We start from the raw sequence: 14,285 nt of genomic DNA, 5'->3' as shown, positions 1-14,285 counted from the left end.
ATAGCTAGTACAGGTAAATGTTATGTAGCTCTTTGTACTACCTCTTAGCTTTTGAGAGAGATTGCTTTGACCATTTCATTGCCGTTTATCTTTTTCTTTTGAATATTTTCATTCTGTGATTCATTGTGTCCATGGATATGGAAGGCCTGTACATGGAAGAAAATCTCTCTTCTCAAGTTTTCAGATCTCTCACCTAAATTACCAGAATAGTAATCTTGGTTTTTAACCTCATGACATTTAAGCTTCCCCTTCTTGACCTTAGATTGGTATGGTTGCTCTTCAGTGTCTTCTCTTAAATTTTGTTTACTGAGATGCTTTCTTTGTATTGATCAATCACTTAATTATCCTGCATTTTGCTATTCCTTTAACCTCTACCAAGTCCTCATTTTAGATCAGGGGTCGCTCAACTGCAGCTCTCGAATCATACTGCTTTTTGAGTATGTACATGTGGTTCTGAAGTAAAATTGATAATGAAATAAAACCACCATAGTTTCATTTATAATATTACTTTAAATATTTATTTCTTAAATATTTCTTAATTTGTAAAAATATATTTATGGTTTGCAAATAATTTAAAAATTGTTGTGAGGAGTAGGATTGGCTGTCCTTCAAAAGTTTGCTGTCCCTTGTTCTAGATCAGTCGTTTGTATGATGTTCCTAAGTTGGTCATCCATGCAGACTTCCAGTGGTTTGACAATTATTTGCCCAATTCCTATGTTCCTTTTTGCCAGAATCCTCAAAATTCCTTGGAGCTATCCCATCCCATCGCTTTGTTTTATAATTATACGTTCCCACCCTATTCTGACCTGGTGTTTCTAGAACCTTGACCTAACTCGTGTTACTTCTGAAGACTTTAATTCGCTAGTGTAACGTGTCCATTACTGTCTGTGCTTGTAGTCACTGTCTCATACATTTGTGCTTGCTTCCTATGCTCTTGATCCTGTCTGTTTCTGATCCTAAGCCCACATTTAATTCCTTTCTAGAATATTCAGCACCACCTCTAACACTTTTTCCATTTTGCCTTAAACATGTACGTTTCCTCCTCATCTTTGTGTGAACACTTCTATTATCCACTACCTTTTCCCCTGAGTGCTTAGTTTCTCTAAGGATTAATTAAGCCCATGCCTTTCTTTATCTACTGAAACTTTCCTTGAAGTGATAATTACTAATCTCATTCCTAATTCTTTTACTTCCTCTAAATATCTTCGTAATTCTTTTTTATTTTGCTCTTGTTTTTTACTCTGTTTTAGATTATGATGTTATGGTGTTGCTTGTACTGTCTGGATTTCCATTTTAGCTCCTTGTTTCCAATTATTTTTATCCTTAGAATGTATTTTAACATTATAATGGCAGAATTACCTTTCTTAAAAATACAGGGGCTTCAAAAAGTTTATAGGAAAATTCCATTTTCTTTTAATTTGATTTTTCTAAACATATTTTCTGAAGCCCCATATATTTGGCAGTGTTCTTCCTGGTGTAGGAGGCTACCATTCTTTCTTTGTACCTGAAGCAACGTCCATTTTGTGAAACACTAAAGTACAGCAATGTAAACTTAATGTAGTTTTTCTAGATTGTGCAATTTGTTCTCTTTAACTTCCTCCTTTCCTGTTCTTAAAGTGCAGTGTGTTTTTTTAATCTTGCGAAACTATTTCTGACATCACTTTGTGGGTCAGTCTTAATCAGAATAATCTTGTAGATTTAATCACACCCTTGCTTGGATTGTGCCATAACATTGGGCACTGACCTCTAAACATATCACAGCAAATATTATTTGTAGGTGACTGAGAAGGGTGACTGATAACTTTCAAGAGATTGATAAAATCAACACATGACGAAAGAAATTACGTAGGTATATCCTTTGACCTGGTGCTTAACTGTGGATTATTTCTAAGATCTATAGCAAATTATATTTCAGCCACATCAATGGTATTGAAAGTCAGAATAATGTTTTAGATGCATTGTGCCTAAAGAAAGAATGTATGAAAAGAATCGTAGTTTTATCAATTGAAAGTCTAGAAAATCCATTTGAGTAAAATGAATTGAGCACTTAATGAGGGTAAGTTAAAAAGTGTTGCAAGAAAATCATAGAAACTTCTAATATACAAAACTATCAAAAAATGAACCTATGTCTGGACATATCCGCCATGTAAATCTATATACTTCTGTTGGCAGTATTTCCATCTCTCGCCCGTTAAAGCAGTGTTTGCTAAGGTGGGTAATATCGCTCCCTTGGGAGGTGCTGCAAACCTGGATAACCTGTATTTTATCCTTGATTATGGGCTATAGTACAAAACTTTTTAAAATTGTTTTTTAATTGTAGAGGGGCACTGAGTAATTTTTTTCTCCTGAAAATGTGTCAGTTAGCCAAATAAGTTTGCACATCTATGCTTTAAAGTGTTGAAGAGCAAGGATGTCACTTTGCTGACTAAGGTGTCCTTGACCCAAGCCATGGCGTTTACATTGACCTCATAAGCACCTGGAAGTCTGGCAGTGAACAAGGAAGAAGACTGAAGAAGATTGAAAGAGCCATGGACTGTGGACTGTCAGAAGAACCAACAAGTCTGTCTTGGAAGAAGTACAGGTATACTACTTAGGAGCACAGATAGCAAGACTTCATCTCACATACTTTGGATATATCCCAAGTAAGAATGCCCTTGGGATGGACTGGCCCATTGACTTTAATGTGGGCTCAAACATAGCTACAGTTGTGAGGATGGCAGAGTTGGACCATGTTTTGTTCTATTGAACGTACCATCAATATGAGTCAGAACTTGATGGCATTTAATAACAACCCTTAACAGACGGACTATATGTGCTTCAGTTATACTATGTCAGAGCAGCAATTTTGGCATCCTCGAGGGACTCAAACCATGTTCCTTTTAAATGTTCTTTGAGTTTGGGGAAGAAAATTCTGATAGGGCAATACCAGTGCTATAGGGTGATGAGATAGCATTTCCCAACAAAATTTTCACGAGACAGCCATTGCTACTACACTCAAAGAACGGACAGGTGCAAGGTTGTGATGGGAAGAGAAAAAGATCCTCATTGCAGCTTTTGACCCTTTTCTCATCAGTGGAGATTTCTGTTTCTTAAAACTTAAACATAATACACCTCATGACTAGCCTGTGCCTTTTGAAAAAAAATCTATCACTCTTACCCTCTTTGGGATTCCCTTGAGCCCCACACCCCAAAAAAATCCATAACCCCAGCTGACGTCTGTGTTTTGAATTTAACTGATCTCAGAAGCCACCATTCAAATTGAACTTTGCTTTCTGGATTGTATGGGTAATACAAAACAAAACATGTTCTCAGTTATAATTTATTCCATAAAATCTTCATTAACTTCAGTTTTGTCAAAAAAAAATCGTAGAGGAAAGATCAGCTCTTTGAGCTAGCTGATCTCCATGTGGCACATTTGGCTTTCACCAGCTTGAAGGTTTGCCGAGGCCAACGTGTTGCTTTCAAATTTCTAATGCTAAACCATGTGAGATCCTAGCTTTGGTAGGTGTCACACTGGTGGTAATTTGGTGGTTTCTGGACTTAAGCCACAGTGAATTCATTCATTAAGATTGACAGTCTTCTCTTTCTTAACTATCTTTAATTTCTTCTTGACTTTCCTGAAAATGTTGTTTCCTGAAAGTAACACTGTTACTTTCTATTTTACAGCGTTCTTGTAAACTTGTTACAAAGCTTCAGTGATGGAGAAAATGCCTACTTTTGGTAAAATTTTGTTAAAAGTTGGTACTAACTCCGACTTTAAAATCACTTTCCCCCCTACAGCATAAAAGTTCCTGTTTTAAAAGGCATCCAAATGAGACTAAGACAAGCGTATTACTGAAAGAGCTTGCCTGCAGCTATTCACTGATCACAGAGACAGGTTTAAGCATGTTTTGCTTGGGATGAACCCACGTTTTTTATGAACTGGAACTCTAGTGGCAATACTGTTTGACTTAGCCTCATATATCATCTGACTGCAGCACTGCCCGAATGAAATCTCTCTCAGTAAGACAAGTATTCCCTGCCTTTTGACCTAAGCACTCCTCCTCATGTACTGTAGTTTGGCATTTAATGTAGCATTCAGACAGTGGAACATGTTAGCCACTTGTTCACTATAAATTGATAAAACTCTTATTTACAAATATGGTTATAACTAGCTTGCTGTATGCATATTGAATATCCTCTCTGGCATACAAAAGTGTGTGTGTGTGTGTGTGTGTGTGTGTGTGTGTGTGTGTGTTCTAAAAAGCTGAGAGGGCAACCATGATACCTATGCTTGGGTAGACTGACGCTCATCAGCCGCCTTCCTTGAGGTGCCTTCAGTGTACAAGTTTCCTGTCAGTAGCTGTGCTGCTCTGCCAGTCTTCCAAACTAAAACATTTTGAAGCAACCATTGACCCACTCTTCATTTTTATTCCACAGTGCCCACATGTTCAGTCACACTCAAAGTTTGAGTAATTTTTCTTCTAAAGTGCCCTTTATTGTCTTTCCTTTTTAGTTTCAATCTCTTTTCCCTCAGTTATTCTTTTGAGCTAAGCAGTCTTCGTTTTCCAGATACGTTACTTACCTAATTTTATCCTCCTACCCGTGTTCCTGAGAAGTTTCCAAGGTGAATTTTAAAAAATAACACTTCAGCTAAACACCTTCTTTTACTTCTAAAATTTCCAATAATCTAAAATTTTGTGTTCATCAAATTTCTCACAGTTCCTTACCATTTGCTAAAATATGCTTTGGTTTAATTGGGCTTTTTGCTCTTGCGTGTGCCCTGCCGTAAGACTTTTCTTCTATCTAAATCATATCTATTTTATTAAGTGTCATCTTCCCTATGACATTTTCTATCCCATCTTTTGAAATTTTGTAACTCCATAGGAGAAAGAAATTGATTATTTGCATCTATAAAAATTAAACCATTAGTCTTTTGCAGTTGTGTTGATTTGGAGTCGTAACTACTGTACAGGACAGAATAGAGCTGCCCCATGAGATTTCTAAGTCTGGCCCCTTTATAGAAGTTGACTGCCATGGATTCTCCCATAGAGCTGCTGGTGGGTACAAACGGCTGACCTTTCAGCTAACAGCTGAACAATTAACCACCAAGGCTCTTTTGCCCATAAAAATTTAAACTCATAACCATTGTATCAATCCTGGCACATAGTGATTCTGTCTCAGCCACTCACTGCCATCAGGTTGATACTGACTCATAATGCTCTATAGGACAGGGTAGAACTGCCCCTGTGAGTTTCTGAGACTGCAACTCTTTAGGAGAATTAGAAGACTCGCCTTTCCGTCTCAGAGCGACTGGTAGCTTCAAACCACTGGCATTGTGGTGAATAGCCTAACACATAATGTACTGTGCCACTTTCTTTGAAGTTTACAGCTTTGGAAAGCCCTGTGCATAGTTCTGTACTTGTCCTATAGGGTCATGATGAGTTGATATTGACTAGATACTAATAGGATCTGTTTTGGTTTTTTGCTCTGCAAATTAACTTTGATTCTTTTGCAGTGATGGCATTTATTCATTTAGCAACGATTAGTGTCCCCTGTGTTCTGAGAGCGATTCTAAATGCTCTATTTGGGAAGGAGCAGTCAGTGAAACAGACAAAATATTTCTGTGCCAAAGCTCAAATAAAGCCATCAGAATATTAGATGTATATTAGGGAGATATTATGTTCGTGAATTTCCATTTGCTTTCCTTATTTATGATACATGGGGGTATCATAAACTTTTCCCCTGTGCTATGTATTTACATTTTTTTAACAAAACAACGGTATCACCTTCATAGTACTCTGCATTACACTTCATACATTTGTCAAATCTGTGAATCCATCTTAGAAACATTTTTCAAACTCATCTCATTTCTTTCTTCACCTCTGTCATATAGCTGTCTTTTCATTCATTTATCCCTCTTCATTCACGGAAACAAAGAAGTCAGGGTACAAAGAACTTGCAGAACTTGCTGATGAAGGTAAAGGATTGCAGCCTTCTGTATGAATTACAACTCCATGTCAAGACAAGAATCCTCACAACTGGACCAGTAGGGAACATCATGATAAATGGAAAAAGATTGACCTTGTGAAGGATTGTATTTTACTTGGATCCACAGTCATTGCTTGTGGCAGCAGCAGTCAAGAGACACATTGCATTGAGTAAATCTGCCACAAGATCTCTTTACATTGTTGAAAAGCAAGGATGTTACTTTGAGGACTCAGGTGCACCTGACCCCAAGCCACGGTATTTTCAATTGCCTCATATGCATGCGAAAGTTAGAAACCGAATGAGGAAGACTGAAGAAGAATGGGTGGGCTTGAACTAAGGTGCTGATGAAGAATATCGAAAGTACCATGTACTGCAAAAGAACAAGCAAATCCTCCTGGGAAGAAGTACAACCAGACTGCTTCTTAAAGGCAAGGATGGCAAGACTTTGTTTTACATACATTGGACATGTCAGGGAAGGCCAGGGAAGGACATCATGTTTGGTAAAGTAGAGAGGCATCGAAAATGAGGAAGGCTCTTTGCAGGATGGATGACACAGTGGCTGCAATGATGGGCTCAAATGTAAGAATGATTGGGAGGATGGTACAGTATTGGGCAATGCTGTACCATATATACTTGAGTATAAGCTGAGTTTTCCAGCACATTTTTAATGTAGTTTTTATGGTAAAATTAGGTGCCTCGGTGGATAGTTGGGTCAGCTTATACTCAAGTGTATATGGTATTCTCTTGTACATGGGTCATTATGAGTTGGAACTGACTTGATGGCACCTAACAATAAAAAATGGGGTTCAAATAACATTTATGTTTTCTTTTGGAATATCATTTATTTGGTAATATGGAAATGTCTCAACATACGAGCTATCATGGAAACATCTTAATAAGAAACAAAAGGAAAAGAAGGTCATTGGGTAATTTCCTCTTTGTTTTCCTCTTCTACTTATTCAGCTAGGTGATGATTGAAACCCTTTGGGCTGGTCTTTGTCCCAATTATATATGTGAATATGCTTTCTAATGGCATACATTGCATTTGTTGTTTCAATCTGTTTGTCAGCAGGAGAGTTAGTTTGACGTAACAAAATGTCAGCTCCACTAAGGTTGACAAAAACATTCAAAGTTTGAAATTTAAAATTGCAACTGTTTGTGTTTTTTTTAATTATGAGATTTTATTTTTAATATTGATAAGCAAGATATAATATTGCTATTTAATCTTTTATTTCTTGGAGAATTATTTAACTTGTTAAGAATTTTTTAAAACCTATCCAGAAACTATTACTGACAAAAATTGAAATGATCATTCTTCTAGAGACTAAAGGCAAATAACTTTGCCTTGCTCTTCATGGCCTCAGGTTAATAGATGTGGAAAGGTTGAAACCTAAGTTGCCCAAAGCTTCACCCTTTTTGGGTGCTTATGAGCTATTTCCTAAATGACTTTCCCTAGTTCTAGTCATCAAGAGAATCAGGGCCTAGGGGCAGTAAATCCAGACAGAAGCTATCTCTTTGGTCAAGTTATTGTTTTGAAGCCTTAATAAAACCATTAAGGCTACTTGAGTCAATGACCCATATGGTTTGTGTCTGAGACTTCAGCCCTGATGGACTTTAGTAGCTTTACTGCATCTCTGCCCAGTTTAGTAATCTCTTGTTGTGAAATTTATGTTTTACTTCATAGTTAAATTTAAGTATTCTTTAATTAAATTGGAATAATTGAAAAATATTTAGGACATTTGATTTTTAAAGTAAACATTTCAAAACTTGCATTTGTTTTAAATTTAATGTGTGTAGCTAGTTGGGCAGTGAGACAGGATATTAGAATGACCTGGTGTTTAGTTTTAATTGTTGTACCTCCTAGTTATTGGAATTGATAGTGCTATATTTTAATATTGTAATTGCCAATTGTGAAATAATTATTAAATTTTTACTTAGGCTAAGTGTTAATGATTTAATAGAACGAATACAATTTTGGGAAATAACTTCCATTTTGAAAATGATTTCCAAGGATTTTTTGTAAACATGTGCAGGACTTCAAAAAGTTCATGGAAAGATGGAATTAAAAGATGATAGATTTTTTTTCTACGAGCTATTTGAATCCCCCTGTGTATGAAAAGAAATAACTGGTGAAATATTTTGCCATACTTTAAAAATTACTTTTTCTAAAAGATTACATAGATTCCTACATTGAGCTAAAAGTAACTTTAGTCCCTCTCCACAATACATGTATAGTTGTCTAACAAATGCATTCCAGAAAAGATTATTTAGTGTTGTTAAAAAAATCAGAAGAATTCTTTTATTATGTAATTTATTTAGCACAGTATTGGAAAGCATTTTCTGCTTCATTTAAAAAGAGGGTCATGGTATAACAAAAGACTGGAGTGATATTACACTTCTGAATTGAACATATTTAACCAAACAGTTATCTACACCACTGAGAGTGTGTCAGCTGTACCATAGTGCTGGCTCCATAGTTACTGAACCGTGAGCTCTACAATAGCTCGACAACTCGTAGGACAACAGACGCTACTGTGTTTTACAACTTCTTCATTTCTGATCCAGGTTATTGCAGAAGCCTAATTGATATTTCTCATTTGGGTCAATCCAGTTTACTGATTTTGTTAGTTTTTGCCTTCGTAGGTTTTTTGTCCTCAACGTGGGACTCCCAGCAACACCTCATTATGCCTATGATTTGGAGGGAGGGCAGGGAGAGAGTTGGTCTAGCTAGTCCCCTTCTCCAACTTACCACATTCTAGTACATGTCTATTCCAGGTCAGTCTTTATGAACTGCCATCTAATTGCTGTGGCATTTAGTAGGTGTGACCAAGATAGGATTTTTGCTCTTAAAGAGATAACACTCTAATAAATTGTTATATAATAGATATTTGTGAGAAATGGCCACAGATGACCGTAAAGATTTTATGATACCATTTATTTATTTCAAGGCAGGTTGAGGTCCACTTTTTTCCTCAAAACAACTTTCCCTGGCTTTATTTTTTTGTTGTTGTTAAAGGAAGATCTTTTGCTTTTAAGTCTATAATTTCAAGTAGCCCAACCTTCCTACACAGTTGTTAATATAATTCTTGCCCTTGTTCTGCTTCAGCGTTCTTTATAATGGCATTCATTGTACGGAGATTGCTGAGCTTCTGTCACAAACCACCCAGAAAATGGGATCGTACATTCAAGTGATAGGAAATATGAAAGAAGAAAGGTTAAAATGTAACCTTCATATTATGATAGTCTAGACCAGTGTTTTCCAAGGTGGGTGGTACCAGAACAGGGATGCTGGAATGATTTAGCAGGGCTGCAAAAGCAGGTGCCTACACTTTATCCTGGATTGCAGGCTATAGTACAAACATTTTTAATTGCCAGGGGGACACAGATTGTTTTTTTTCTGAAAAGAGGGCAGTAGTTCAAACAGGGAGATGGACGGACACAGTGGCTGCAACAATGAGCTCTCAAGCACAGGAGTAATTGTGAGGATGGCGCAGGATACGGCAGTGTTTTTTGTTGTTAGGTGCAGGATCCCTGTGGGTCAGAACTGACTTGGTGACACTTAACAACAGGCCAGATAGGTTTGGGAATCTGTAGTGTAGAATTTAACTCAATTGGCATAGTTTAGGGCATTAAAATATTCTTAGATAAACTTTATTTGAGGTAGGCTTGGTAAGAGCCATTTTTAGTTCTTTCCTTCTCTTTCTAAAATGAGTAAATGTTTGCTTAATAAACTGTAGGAACTGCCTTCAGTATAATGCCAAGTAAATATATTGGCACATTGGTTTATAAAATTTTAAGATCACTGTGTTTTTGGCCCCTTTGTGATGTGAGGGGATTATCTGCTTGTCTACAGATGGGCTTTGGGTCTCCACTCTGACCCCCCTCGTTTGCATCGGTATGATTGTTTCAGGTCTTCTGATGGCTGATATCTGATGATGACTGGTGTCTCATCCGGTGAGCACCTCATGATCACACAGGCGGGTGTGCTTCGTCCATGTGGGCTTTGCTGCTTCCCTGCTAGATGGCTGCTTGTTTAACTTCACACTTTTAAGACAGTGGTTCTCAACCTTCGTAATACCATGACCCTTTAATAGATTGTGTTAGGAAGGTTAAGCATCACAGAATTCCATGTTATTTTATTATAGCAAAGTATTCTTGCGTGGAGAGAGTACCTGAGTGGAGGCCCAATGTCTGTCTCCTTCCTTAACACTTAACATATAAGTATATGTAGATTTTTAATAAGACTTCCTCCAATTCTGATGCTGAATTCTTTGGATACCCTTAATTTATACAAAATATTTAATGGAACTATATTTTAAATATGTATGCTAATATGCTTAACTTGCATTGACATCGGTGTGACCCTCATAACAGTATAGAATTAGGAGAAAGACGATTTTAAATGTAAATGTATAAGGTCAATACATTCCGTGTCAATATAGGAGGGAACTTTAAAAAATTTGTGGAAGCGGAGGTTCGTGCAGCGGTTGCTGGTAGCTGTGGAGTGGTTCTGCGCCCTTCGGCTCGGTCCTCGCACCGCGGCTCCCCGCGCTGGCCCTCCTCGTTCCTGGGCACCATGACCACCACCACCACTTTCAAGGGTGTCGATCCCAACAGCAGAAGCAGCTCTCGGGTTTTGCGGCCTCCAGGTGGCGGCTCACTAGGCTTTGACGAGCCAGCAGAACCACCTGTGCGGAGGAACAAAATGGCCTCCAACATCTTTGGGACGTCTGAAGAAAGCTCCCCTTCCTGGACCAAGTCCACAGGTGCCAAGTCTAGTGGTGGCAGGGAAGACTCTGAGCCCTCGCTGCCCCAGACAAGGAGCACTGTGGAACCAAACTCCGGAGACTGTTTCAACCTGAAGGGAGAAGGCGACATTCACGAAAATGTGGACCCAGACCTGTCCGCCAGCCTGGGCCCGAGCGAGGAGAAGCCCGTGCCTGCTGCCCCTGTGCCCAGCCCCGTCGCGCCGGCGCCCGTGCCGTCCAGGAGAAACCCGCCCGGCGGCAAGTCCAGCCTGGTCCTGGGTTAACCGCCCGCACGCGATCCCTGCACCCCATCCTGCTGTCTGTGTGTTTCTCCATATGCGTGTGAACTGCACAATTTGAGCCTGACTGTACATCTTTTGGATTTGTTTCATTAAAAAAAGAAGCACTTAAAAAAATTGTGGAAAAATGGACTTAAAAGATAATGGAAAATTTCCACAAACTCCTTAAGACCTCCTCATGTATTTTAATAATAAACTCATTTTTTCCTAAGATATAATTTTCAAAAGGTATAAAAAGTTTACCATGATTTTCCCCACATCCAAATATATACCTTGTTAACTTGTTTATTTGTCTTTATACAGGGTGTGATAGGTATACAGCTGGTCCTTACCATGGTGATGGCCAGTGTCATGCAGAAGATTATACCTCACTACTCTCTCGCTAGATGGTTACTCTGCAATGGCAGGTAAGGCAGGTATAGGCTGTTGTGATTAGAATTTTCAAATCTCTATCTTAGTTTACCAGTTTTAATAACTTCATAGCAGTTAAGTACTAATTCCTGTTTCTACAAGTAGAACAAACGGTGTTAATGAGAAAAATTTAGCTTCCATGAGAATGTACTTGCATTTATATCTTTTTAGCATGAAGCTAATATGGTAAGGAATTCAATTTTCCATTTTTTCTAGCTTTGTTCCTCCTATGGCCACCAAAAAGACTGTATCTTTTTCAGATATTTTAAAGCAAATTGTTCTGTAAGGTGGTGGTGAGGGATTAGAAATTAGGGTGCCTAAATATTTTTGCTGTTATTGGAAAAATGACTCAAAACATGTTCTATATTGCCTCATTGAGAGATTATTATTTAAGCTGAAAGTTCTTTGTTTTACTGTGAAGTGACTGTGAGTTAGGCTGCTACCCATAAGGTTATCCAGGAGTTTTAAATCACCAACCACCTGAAGAGAAAGAGGACGAAGCTCTCTATCTACTCCTGTAGAAAGTTCGTCTGGGAAGCTCACAGGGCAGTTTCACCCTTCTCTACAGGACTGTGGCGAGTCAGAGTTGACTCTTTGACCATCAGTTTTGAGTATGCCATATGGAGCTGATGTGCTACTAATTTAAGTTAATAAAATGAGGCTTGTGAAATAAATTGGAGCCATACTATCCAATATCTGTCTTTCAAAGTACACTTCTTCATGCCATTCGAGATTAAATTCATTCCAAATTCACCTAATTAATAATGTTCTGTATTTCCATTTTTTTCAGATTTTCTTTTATAGAAAACATTTACTTCAAGGAAGATTTATTTTCTTACATTTCTGTATGACTCAGAATTGGTTTAAGGGATTCCTGCTTTGATAGGAAATCACCTCTCCCCTCTCGTAATCCATGAACATGTATTATTAAACTAGGAAAATTCACGTATGAAGACCCTCAATGCTCTCAAACTGCTCCATTTCTTCTGCTTTACAACGGAAACCCCTGAAACGGTGTTTTATCTGTACCTTTCTTGTGAATTGCTTTCTCTAACATATGAATTCTTGTTCTAACCTTGCTTTGGGTCACCTGAAAATATTAGTTCTTTATTAAGTCCAGTAAACCATTGATTGTAGCCAAGTAGTCCCTGCTTTCTGTTGTCATTAAAGTTCCACTTTGTTTTGAAGTCTGCTTGGCCCTCTTTTCTTGGAGAGGTCAGTGATAGGTGGCATTCTTTCTGCTTTTGAATGGTGGGTCGCATGAGGAGTAGGATGTTGCTTTTTCTCTGAGGAGCTTCCTTGCTGAACCTGCCGTTCATTTCCTGATTGTTCAGCTCAAGCCCCTTGCATTTTTCTCCCTAAATTCCTTACTTTGCCCTGCTGCTTTCCTTCCGATGTCTCAGTGAAAACCATTTACGGTCACATTATTCTGTTTCATCTTAACCCATATTGGGCAAAGTGGGTGACTTTTAATACTCTTAAAATTTCGAACACATAACTTTCTTATTCAATTATCCTAATTTGTTTTGGCATGTTGCCTTTATTCAAGATTCTGCAGGTTTCCCTGGTTGAGAGTAACCTACTATTCATATACAGAGTAGCTCAGACCTTCCACTTAGAAGGAAAATCTTCAGTTGTGATCCCTTTGAATCCCCTAGTGCATGCTCTCCTTGCCTTCGTTACCTTGAATTCCAGAATGTTTATGATACTTTTAAAAGAGTATTACAAGTATTACAAGAGAATGTGTGTATGTATTACAACAAATGATTGGTTAGCTGCGTGAGCTGAAGAGGCTTTCTAGGATTTAAAGTAGTGTATTCTTTTTCCTTTATTATATTTCTTGAGTTGTCAGAATTTGGAAGATTTAGAGTGGAGACCAACAGAGTTTACTGTCTTAGACCAGTATCTTATCTTTGCTTACTCTGTCAGTGCTAAACCTCTCTGTACTTGTTCATGTTCAGATTTCCATTTTAAATTTCTGAAAATATTTTAAATGTATATGCCTTAAATGACCTTCCTGCTTAAATTAAAAAACTAAAATATAAGTTAATACATTTTATGTTTTTTGATTTATTTATTTCCAGTGCTGTTAAATTACTTGAGTAAGAATGATAATTAGAATTACTTAATGTAAACCCTGTGCAAGAAAATTACTAAAAAGTTATTTTTAATAATTTAGAGGCCTACAGCAAGTAGATCGGCAGTCAACACTGCTGAGTAGTCAAGGTAAATGTTATAAAATCCACTCAATACATTTAACGTAAATGCAAGTGCTTTACTGTTTTTATCATGTTAGTATTTTGTTTTAAAGTTTATTTTTTCACTGAAACCATATGTACCTATCTTTTAGAAACAGATGATTTAAGTTGATTAGAAGGAAAAATAAAGCGATGGGATGTGTACCCAACCCTCATACAAAATCACTAGATTTTGTGTTACCTTTTAATCTTTTCTATTCAGATTTTCTCCACAGGGTTCTGATTTTATTGCATGTACAAATCTACAGCATGTTCCTTTTTGCTTAACATGGGAACATAATTTTTGTAACCCTTGTTGTTACTATGTAAATTCTAAATCTAATAGATTTCTTTGCCTATATTAGAAAGTATACATAGTATATTGTTGTAAGCAAGCAGTCATTTTATTGAGATAGATATACCAGCTAATAACCAAAGAGTGAGGAAAATTATAGCAGATAGGAACCAGTTGGTATTGAGTCAAACTGTATGAAGCACTGATATATTGTGTAACTGTACGTCTAAATTTTTTCCCTTTGAATTCAGTGATCTCATACCTGAGACCATAGGCTTCCAAACTTTTTTGACCTATTACCCTCTTCGTGGGGCAGGGAGGAAGG

The 14,285-nt window shown here is 37.5% G+C and overlaps 1 protein-coding gene and 1 pseudogene across 1 annotated transcript in view; both read left to right on the top strand.

Moving 5' to 3' along the window:
• The window catches only part of TMEM161B (transmembrane protein 161B), a 56,727-nt gene that overhangs the window by 10,570 nt on the left and 31,872 nt on the right, over window positions 1-14,285 (top strand). Inside the window, exon 2 of the mRNA XM_075541261.1 lies at window positions 11,321-11,424. Coding sequence (XP_075397376.1) covers window positions 11,321-11,424 — 104 coding nt within the window. The remainder of the gene's footprint in view (window positions 1-11,320; window positions 11,425-14,285) is intronic.
• On the top strand, window positions 10,475-11,134 carry LOC142440889 (jupiter microtubule associated homolog 1 pseudogene; annotated as a pseudogene).

Source organism: Tenrec ecaudatus, chromosome 2 (assembly GCF_050624435.1).
Source record: "Tenrec ecaudatus isolate mTenEca1 chromosome 2, mTenEca1.hap1, whole genome shotgun sequence".
Classification (NCBI taxonomy): Eukaryota; Metazoa; Chordata; class Mammalia; order Afrosoricida; family Tenrecidae; genus Tenrec; species Tenrec ecaudatus.
Note: the sequence above shows the minus strand (reverse complement) of the source record. Positions and strands in the feature narration are given on the sequence as shown.